This window comes from Topomyia yanbarensis, chromosome 2 (assembly GCF_030247195.1).
Source record: "Topomyia yanbarensis strain Yona2022 chromosome 2, ASM3024719v1, whole genome shotgun sequence".
In the NCBI taxonomy this organism is placed as follows: Eukaryota; Metazoa; Arthropoda; class Insecta; order Diptera; family Culicidae; genus Topomyia; species Topomyia yanbarensis.
In genome coordinates this window covers 16,621,810-16,632,170 of record NC_080671.1, presented here as the reverse complement: position 1 = coordinate 16,632,170, position 10,361 = coordinate 16,621,810, and the positions used below count along the sequence as shown (strand labels likewise).

The 10,361-nt window shown below is 39.1% G+C and overlaps 1 protein-coding gene across 2 annotated transcripts; it reads right to left on the bottom strand.

Annotated features, from left to right (window-relative positions):
* Nucleotides 1-376: 376 nt before the first annotated feature.
* Nucleotides 377-6,088, bottom strand: LOC131681685 (polypeptide N-acetylgalactosaminyltransferase 3). 2 transcript variants are annotated; one of them, XM_058962641.1, is made up of 5 exons: nucleotides 3,192-6,088; nucleotides 2,819-3,123; nucleotides 1,729-2,761; nucleotides 1,574-1,675; nucleotides 377-1,510 (listed from the first exon to the last, which is right to left on the bottom strand). In XM_058962641.1, the coding sequence occupies exons 2-5, from the start codon at nucleotides 2,944-2,946 to the stop codon at nucleotides 788-790; spliced, it is 1,986 nt and encodes a 661-aa protein (XP_058818624.1). In that variant the 5' UTR covers nucleotides 2,947-3,123; nucleotides 3,192-6,088; the 3' UTR covers nucleotides 377-787. The 2 variants fall into 2 exon arrangements, with proteins under 2 accessions (XP_058818624.1, XP_058818623.1); XM_058962640.1 differs by having other exon boundaries at nucleotides 2,819-6,088.
* Nucleotides 6,089-10,361: the final 4,273 nt, after the last annotated feature.

Below are 10,361 nucleotides of genomic sequence, written 5' to 3'. Positions count from 1 at the left end.
TCTACATATCTCATCTGATTCGCTCAATTGAATATTGAGGATTTCTCCAATATTAGTATCCAGTTTTCGTTGATAGGTATATAATAAACTGAAGGCGTGTAAATCTGAAGAAGTGCTCGGTGACCTCATTATCACGAGAAAAAAAACACCTGGTTGGTTTAAAAGCTTTTTTCAGTACCGAAAAACTGGAAAAACCTGCCAGACACACACTCGAACGAATCGCGTTCGAAACGGCTCACGGTATTCAAATTTTCTCCAAACAGGAAGTTATTGAAACCTTCCCTCGGGCGCATTGCGCACGGACCTGAGCACAAAATTCACGAGACAGAAATTTTTTGGGAAGATCAATTGACAAGTTGATTTCATGATGTGTCGAACTAGAAGAAATATTATATTTATTTACCTTGAATGCAATACTTTTATATCACAGATTGTAACTTAATCTTAACGAACGAAAATAGAGTAATATTGAGCTGTGCGCTAAAATGTTAGCAAAAGCTAATCCCGATTCTAACAAAAGTCTTATCCGAAAACTATCTTACTTTGTGTAGTACTTAATATAATCGATATCTACGGAACTACCTATTATCCAAAGTGCATTTTTGAAATTACAGTCCTTTGCGTGAAATGCGCCGTTTAGACGATGAAATGATTGAACTTAATACTAATTGTACGCGCCGGTTGAAACCAAGTTTTAGTTATGGACGAGGTGTTGTTACATGCTGTTAACTAGTGCATTTAAGAGAAAAATGTTTGATTCAGTAAAGACGGAATAGAAATAATCCTTTCACTTCCAAGCCACCGGAAACAGCATCCACTTCTGCAGTTCGTTTCGCACGTCGCACGAATTAAGAAACACCTCGAACTTATCCTCACTGTCGTCCTTTATGAGGGTAAGACCACGCTCCAAACAATCATTACTGTTGATGTTCCTCACGTGATAGGTATCCGTTTCGTACAGCCAACGTTGGCCAGGTTTATTGCTTCCACAGGTCACCATTTTGATTTTCCTCTCCCCTTCGATGAGCTGCTCACCATCGGTGGATGTTTTCCGAAAAGAATCCAAACAGACACCCTCGTCGGTCATGATCCTTCCGTAGTCGTCTATCACGAACTCTTCGTCGAGGATGTTGATCAATAGAGAGCATTTTTTCAGGAACGATTGACCGACCGGTTGATTGATGAGTGTATTGGATTTGGGTTTCTGCAGGCAGTATGAGCTGTGTTTGGCAATTTTCATGGATTCCCCAATTTTTTTAACGTTTTCCGATAGGTACTTGATGAGAAATTTCCATTTCAGCTCTGGGTTAAGATTTTTCACGATCAGATTGATTTTTTTCATTAGAACGATGTATTCCTGGTAGTCAAAGGTACTGAGATCGATGGGCTGAATACGACCAAAGAACTTGTTGGGAGCGGGGAAAAAGTTCTGGGGCCAGATCTTCCGCAGGTACCAGTCGAAAGACTTGCAGTTCAGCTGTTTTTTAAGAGCAACTCGATTCGAAACATTCTAAAAAGGAAATTTCGAACAATTACATGTGAAATGCAAATATACATATATCGAATACTTTACCAAACTCTTAAATTCTTCAGTTCCTTTATTGAACTTAAAGAAAAATTTCGCCCAGTCATCCATCCAGACAAGAGCTACTCGAGCGAGATTTTCATTGAGAATCTGCAAAGAATTTCTTTAAAAAAATCTAATCACCGCAAACCATTGTATCATACCCCACTAACACCGCCGGGAAATGTATATGGTGAACTCTTCCGAAACAAGTGTCCTACGTGCGAACAGGGTGCAATCTCGATTTCTCCTCCGCATTGCCACACCCGAAACGACATCTCCAAATTATCGCCACCCCAAATTTTCAACCGTTCGTCATATGCTCCAATATCGAAGAAATACTTTCGATCAATTGTGAACAATCCACCCGCCATCGACGGTGTATGAAACGGCATTGTAGTATCCTTTCTTCGCTCGGCTAACTCCTCATCACTCAGCGTGTACCATCGAAAGTGCATCTGCCAGTTGAATGCTCCCCAGTGGAACTCAAAACTTTTAATGTATGAAAAGTTATCATCCGATATGATATCGATCACCGGGCAGACAACTTTATGTGGGTTCTCCTGAACCCGTGCCAACAGTGGCTCCAACCAGCCCGGAGAACACTCACAATGAGCATCCAGAAAGGTCAAGGTATCGCCTGTGGCAACTCTAGCTCCCATCAAGCGAGCAGCCACCAATCCTTCTCGTTTATTTAGCCGCAGAATACTAACCGCAACCGGAAGTTTCTGAACATAGTTCTCTAACGCAGTTTTCAAAAATGTTCTATCACTGGCGTCATCCACCAGCAGAATTTCTCTAATCAAATGCTGCGGGGATCTGATAATAACGCTCCAAACGGTTCGCAACAATACTGACCATGCCTCATTGTGGAAGACAATAATAATTGACGTTGTTGGCAGTTTGGAAGGGTACGTCTTCAACAGACATTTAGGTTTCCGGACATCCGGCAACGAACGGTTGAGAGCAATCCGATCACTGGCCAGTAAGTTGTAGCGATTCAGCTGAAAAAACTGCTGCATCTTCAGCAGGTCCCTTGCCTGTATCACAACCGGATCTCCATTTTCACCAGCTCCCGGGATAGGCGAAAAATTGTTTGTGTTAAGGAAATCTTTAGAGACATTACCGACTACCCCAGCTCCTACGTAATGACCTACGATTTGTGGTATCCGTGGTCTGCTTTGAAACTTGCTGCTCCTAAAACGAGAAACACCTTGTAGAAAGATGGTAAACGAATAGTTCCACTACTCTAACCTCACGTTCCGCTGGTAGTTGATGAATTTTTCCACCGAGTATTTCGAAATGAGATAAAATAAGTACACGGACAGCATAAATGAAATAATAATGTACACGTAGAAAATTTTAACCCGTAGTCGAAACATTGCCGTTCGATGCTCCCTTTTGATGTTTATTATTTCACAGCAGTCCACCTGCTTTTTGGCACTGGAATTAACCTTCGAGATAATCTTCCTAGCCAAATCAAACTCGTTTGTAGCGATCAGTGGCAGGTGCAATTTCGCTCGTAACCCGTTCTTCGGTCACATTTGTTATCACTTGCACTAAAAAACATTGTAAATAAAATGCAAATCTATGGACCTGTTCAATGCGATTTCCTCTGCACTCCTACCTCTAGTGAACTAATCAATACAACGAATATAAAAAACATGTTTTCATTTCGAACCTTTTGCTGTCACGCACCGATGGCAAACAAGCCAAAGATACGGTATAAACAAAACTTCTCTCTCTCGCGGAATATGACAGCAGGCACAACGTGAGAGGAGCAAGTGAAATGTCAATACAGATACCCGGCACTGAAAAAGAACTTCAATGATGATGAACCCGCGATACAGTGGGAATGAATATTTTCGACAACCACATGGATGTAGCCTACATTTTGGCGTTCAATTTTAAATAACTATTATTCATCTAAACATTTGTCCGTCCACATTGCTATAGGATTTATGGATTTATATGCGATTTATTAGGGTGGTAGTTTTTTCAACCGATCGAAGCATAATAACGAAAACTGCCAAAAGCAACGTTTTCAATTCGGTGTAAATATAACAACAGTGAAATTTTTCGTGCATTTCATATAATCAATAAGCGAATGACGTAGGGGAGAGAGGGTAACAGTGGATCAGCAGGAACGCAATAAAATCATAACGCATGATCAGAATCGTCTCATTCTCTCATATTTCACGATTTCTAATTCTTTACACGTGTTGCTATATTTTGGAAGAGATCTGATAACTGTATCTCTTTTAATGGATATTTGTTTGTTTTGTGATAGCCAGAGTAAATTTGCAATGAAAAACATTATGCCATCTTTATGAGTTACCATTCATTGAATAAATGTTTAGTCTATTGCTATTTATAGCAAATTTTATGCTCAATATATGCCGCGAACAAAGTTTTTTGGTAACTTCTCATGGTTCTGTGTAATTTCACAATTTTCATGAATAGACCCATTGGGTAACTGTGGAACGAAGGAGTATGGGGAACAGTGATTATTTTTTGTTTTTGTGGTCTGTCTCAAAATGTGAATGGGTTCTGATTTTCAACGGTAAATACTACTCATATAGTGCAAAATTAGTAAATTTGGGCATGTTTTGTAGAAATTGTCTCTTATTTCAGGATTGCAGCTGATATGCATATATGGTGGTTCAATGTTACAGTGTTATAGTGAATTCTTTCGTAAACAAACGATTTTCGCCTCAATATAACTTAAATTCAAAGCGTTAGGATCATTCTTCGTCAAAACAAAAGAATAAAATTTATAAGTAGAATATTTCCTTATAGACGACATCGTGTTTCATAGTTCCTACCCATGGGGCACACTGATACATTTTACCACCGACTGTTTATTATCCAAAAAATGTTATTTCCCGTGAATTTTACCAGCTGGAAAAAATATATGTATTAGTTAACAACAGAGTGGCACTATGTATCACTTTTGGTTACACAAATAACAAGTATTATCATCAAAATTAAATTGTAGAAAAAATGTGTTTCATTGTTACCCTCTCTCCCCTATATTCCTTAATATAATACAATGAAATTTTGGATGGCTACAAAATAAAAAATATTTAGCCGATTTTCAATTCTGCAACAGTTCTGAATGGAAAATAATGCATAAAGCACAGCATTAAAATGGTATGCTATGTATTGCTATATCGCTAGAAATATTGTACGGTTTTGGGACAACAATACAAAAATCACCATTATTTTGCGATTTTTCATGAAAAATATGTTAATTGCTCAGCATGTTTATAAATATCGATGACAGAGTTATTCAGCTTTTCCAGAGCTAGGAATTTGTTAACAACAATTTTTAAAAGATTAGAATTTGCCTTTCTTAATAAGAGGCAATCGCTCCCAAAATCTACTTTTCAACTGAGGTCTCAGAGTTCCCCGGCGAAGGAATTTCCGAACACGATTTGCTATTCGCGGCAGCCTACTAGCCATTGGCGCTACTTATAGTTGATCCCTTCGACATTTCTCCTGCAGCTTGGAGAGTATCCGTGTCACTACTATGTTAACAGTAACCCAAGCATGTTCGTCTTAGTACATCTCTTAGACCAGTGGTTTTCAACCGGGAGTGAATTGATCTCCAGGATATGTAGTGATAGTGAATTTGGCAGGGTAAATTTTACCTTGTTATCCTAACATTCCCGCTGGAAATTTGTCTTTGTATATTATTTCAGTGTGTCAAGAATTAAGATGCTGACTGAGTGTCTCGAGGAACAGGTTTCAAATTGGAAAAAAGTTTGGTATTCATCCAAATGAAAATGATTCTGACGAGGTACTGCTGGTAAAAAAAAAATCAGAAAGAGGTACACGATGGAGATCAATATTCAAAAAGGGTACATGATACACAAACACCACTGTCTTAGATGATATTGTTGACTGTCAAATTGGGCATATCCTTTCGAACTTCCTCGAACTCAACCTCCTTCCTAGTCAACCTCGAGCATTCGAAGAGCACGTGTTTCAGTGTCTCTTGCACATTCCGACACTCCGGGCAAAGGGGTAAAACGAAGCATCTCCAAACCGATGCAGGTAGTTCCAAAAGCAACCATGCCCGGACAAAAACTGCGTCAGATGGAAGTTCACCTCTTCATTTGAGATGAGTGAGTGGGTCCATCTTCCTTTCTACACGTTGTCCCACTCTTGCTGTCATTTAGTCATTCCCAGTCAAAAAGGGCTAGTTGCTGGCTAACGGGTGGCTATTTGCCAACTCGGATGCGCAAATTGCCCTTAAATTAGCCAATTGGGCTGGCAATTTGGGGGCTATTTCAAATGCAACATTTGGGCGATTTGCCGCCGTCATTTTTCTGCCGCCCTACTCGCCTTTAAATCGCCCCCAAATCGCCCACGGAACGCGCTTTTTAATCGCTTTTAGTTTTGAAAATTACAAATAATGCTAATTTTCGGATTCATTATCTACTCACATAAACACCACCGAACTATATGAAGAATTAATGGTGAATATGATATTGCACACCAAGACTTACCACAATCTGAAGTTCATTAGGAATTTAGATCAAAAATCTTGTTCTACTATACTTACACATGATTCCACAATTTTCCACATTCGTTGGCTTAATGAAGTGCACGAAGCAAACAAAATTCATGCGAGAACATGCCAATTGTTAAAAAAAACAATTTTAAGCTTAAGCCAAACATGAACCGCCATGTTTGAAAAACGCGAAAAACAACCATGTCCATTTCAGCCGCCAGTAAATTTGTCTAAGTATTGAAATTGCCTTTAAATCGCATTCGCAAATTGCATTTTTTCCGAGGGGCAATTAGCACAGGCGAGTTGAATCAAACGTCAAACTTTTTAAATCGCCTGACCATGTTCGTCCGCATTTTTTTCGACCGGGTTAAGTCCGCGTCCGGGTGCTGTAAAATAAGTGAAAAGTGTTGTAGTGATGCCGTAAAAATCGAAAGAAGGTAAACATAAAGTCACTCATTTTAGATAAGGCGTTTTGAATAAAAGCTCCTGTTATAACTTCAATTAGGGTTCGTCGCGGTTGCGGTAATTACCGCAACCGCGCGGTATTTACTGCACCCGCACCGCAAAAACTGCGGTGCGGTGAGATACTTTTTCCCGCGGATGCGGTGCGGGAAATGAGCATTTACCGCGCGGTATTACCGCAACCGCTCTTCAAAAAATAATTGATAAAGTATGCAGTCTGCATTAAAAAGTGAATTAAAACTATGACTTTTACCATTTGAGAAGGACGCAACTAGATTTATTTTCTGGACGAATGCTTAGCAATCTCATTATTAGGAACATCTCTCTCTCTCAGAACGTTCGATTTTTATCTATTACCCTACAATAGAGAAACATGATAAACATTTAATTGCTCTAATTTCCATAGACTTGACAATGATTTGAAAAGAAATCCGAATATATTCTGTATTCGACCTATCGCTACTTGATTTTTTACATTTTGGTCATTCAAATATGATAAAACATACTGTTACTAAGAAATAAAATCTATAAGCTGTGCCCAATATAATTTGGCACCATTATTTTTACGACATATTTTGAAAACTATTTGTTTTATACTTCAAAGAAAAAAATTACAAACGAACCTTTTCAAATACATAAAACGCAAAATCCAATCATTGAAAAACAATTGAATTTTTCTGTCAAATCCAATTACAAAATGCATCATTTCTCCTGATTCCTCTTGGTAATCGTGGAATTATGAATCCTTTTCAATGGCATTTTCTCGACAGTGAATTTTGATCAATTTGGAGAACTTAGAAATGAACTAATGATACTATGACTTAAAAACAATCCAAAGAATGTAATTATCATCATCAAACCAAACGAATTTGGAGGAATTTTTTTTCGCGTGCGTCCATCGTTCGTCCAACTGGGAATATTTTCTACCATATTAACGAATATTTTTTTCAGTTAGGAGTATTTTGTATCTTTTTGAAAGTAAAGCTTTCGAAGTTAGTGTAGGGCATTGCGATTTTTGTTGTGTTTCTCAAAGTCTGCCTCAAGGTCTGCTGACAAATGTCAAAGTTATCCCAGATGCCAAATTTTGCATGGTTTGGACAGTTTTTGCCTTAATTGAAAATTTATCTCGAAACTTTAACGTGCGGGTTAGGTATTTTTACATGGAATCTGTAGACAAAGTTTGAAAGAAATCGGTTAAGTAGTTTTTGAATGGAAGGTAACACCGCAAATCATATTTTTCCAGATACCAGATTTTTGCATGGAAAAATTACAGCATGTTATTGAAATGATACACTATAATGTACAAAAGTTTTGATCAGTTCGCTTCACGCAAAGTTTCAAAAAAATCGAGAAAAAGTGTTTTTTTCACGCCAAAACCCTTACCACTCTTAATAAAACTTGCAAAGTTGAATATTTTCATAAATGTTACATTCGGAGGAGTCCGTCAAAGGTAATTTTCGTGTAAATAAGAATAACATTTTACTATATATGGCTACACAAAACAAATGATTAATTTTTCAACACAATTTTTATAATGCATAATTTTTACCGCATTTACCGCATTACCGCGCGGTGCGGTACGGTAAATGCAATGCGGTTGCGGTAAGCGGTGCGGTTTTATTATTTTTTTTGCGGTTGCGTTGCGGACTATCTATTTACCGCCCACATCCGCACCGCGACGAACCCTAATTTCAATCGATACATACCAAACACACACATTTACAAGCAATTCAGATAAAGAAAACTCGATGACACGAATTCAAGAGCAAGTCGATTTTATTTTAGATGGAAAGTTACTTGGTCGAAACATTAATTGGACACAATATTAAGATCCAGAAAATGGTGAGAAGACCAAGTTTTGATAGATGGCTACCCTTGTGCGGGTATAATTTAGGTAATCTCTGAGTGGTTTTAATTAGACTTAGTCAAGGAATTGGTCTTTTTGTAAGACCTCAGTTTTTTCCTAGTGTGGGTAAATAAACAGACCGAACTTCGCATGGTTCTGATTACCGTTACTCTAGCGTGAGTGAGTAGAAGAGCCCGAACTTTACGTGGTTTGTGTGATCTACACGAGAGAGCCACTTGTGTGTGAGTGTTTACTTCTGAGTAAAGGAAACGGTTGCCAGATTCCCTGGAACCACGAGTGGAATCAAAAATGACATTTTCGTTTTCGCAGTTGCGCTACATCGGTGCAGCATCGACTACACCTATTCTAACGTGAGTGACTTTTTGCTCGCTACATTGGTGTGGCGCCGATGTGAACACGAGAATACTGCACAGATGTTTATATTGACTCCTTTTGAGTAGCTACGTAGCTTTTCTGTTAATAAGATGAATTAGCAATGTTTACTAGCAAGGATTAGCAGTTGATAAGTAAAATAAAGTAACTTTATCAGTGAAACTAACTTATAAATTCGACTGCAGATGTGCCAAGTTTATGATAAAGCATTGTTTCTTGCTTTCAGGAAGCCAACCAAAAACAGCTTGAGAAAGCGCTTGAATTAGAGAAAAAACGTACCGCCTCTCTGTCGAAATAAACAGCGGGAAGAAGCAATAAATTTGGTGAGTATTCATCCTCGAAGCCATTCAACATTCCTAGATGATTTCAGTAACCGTAGAAATGAATCCATGATACTAACGTCCATGTCTTTTGCGACATTAAACCTACTTGAATGTCGACACATCGACGGAGAGGATGATATTGATAAAAAATCTTACGAACAGTAAAAAGAACTTCTTGAAGCTTCTATGAACCTCGTGGGCGTATCGGACGAATTAATGAAGATGAACATCTTCAGAATCAAGGCTGGACGTAAACTGTTGGAAGTGCTAGAAAGTACTGCGTCATCTACAACGACACCTGACGCTGTTTCAGCGTCATATTCGAACGCTATTTTCCGATTGGATGATTTTTCGGTTCTCGCGACTACAATGCAGAGATCTGGAGAAAACGATGTAGGCTACGTAAAACTAGTGATGTCAGTGGCCAAGCTATGCGATTATGTCGAAGAGCAGCTGGTTGAAAATGCTGTGGATGTTCTACAACTACACGCAGGCAATGTCAAAGTTCGAGATGCAGAATGGAAAACACTCAAGCATGGCAATTTTTGATTGAATTGATGGACAAAATACGTGGTTACGAAATCAAACAGCTTAATGAAGCTCGTTTTGCGAAGAATCACCAAGATTCGGAGCAACCAAACATTGCAGCAGTTTCCTACGGTAACCAGCGTAATAGTGGTCACATCGAAAGAGCTTGTCGCCAAGCCACGAGAACCTTTCCTGTGAAACGACGGCCATCTGAAGATGATTCTTCAGGTCCAATGCCGAAGCGGGTCGCCACAGTTCGAACCGAGAAAGTGAATGCCAATCATTTGTAATCCGTCAGGGTAACCATTTAGCACTGGATGGAAACATACCTATTTGCGCGTACTCTCTCCGTAGAGTGTTTTGTTTATGTAACATAATGCTCACCACTGTTCCTTATAAATGGTGACATATACGAAAGACCAATCTGCTTCAACGAATTTTTTAGTATTTGTCGTCAGAGGACACTCAACAGCTGGCAAACCTCGTGGAGCAATGGTGAACTTGGACGATGGCTACATTCCATTATCCCAAAGGTATCAACGAAGCCTTGGTTCAGGGGAATGGATGTGGGTCGGGATTTTATTCGGGTAATGTCCCGACTTATGTCCAACCACTACACCTTGGATGCGCATTTGCGGCGTATTGGGCTTGCGGAGAGTAGTCTGTGCGCTTGTGACGAGGGCTATCACGACATCGAGCACGTTGTCTGAGTATGCGCCGGGTATT

What these genes read in the sequence shown, in the direction of transcription:
- LOC131681685 (XM_058962640.1), bottom strand. Translation starts at nt 2,946, where the DNA reads ATGTTTCGACTACGGGTTAAAATTTTCTACGTGTACATTATTATTTCA. An exon ending in AACTACCAGCGGAACGTGAG is followed by an intron (nt 2,762 to 2,818) that starts GTTAGAGTAGTG and finishes TTCTCGTTTTAG; the next exon opens with GAGCAGCAAGTTTCAAAGCA. An exon ending in TTCCCGGCGGTGTTAGTGGG is followed by an intron (nt 1,676 to 1,728) that starts GTATGATACAAT and finishes AATTCTTTGCAG; the next exon opens with ATTCTCAATGAAAATCTCGC.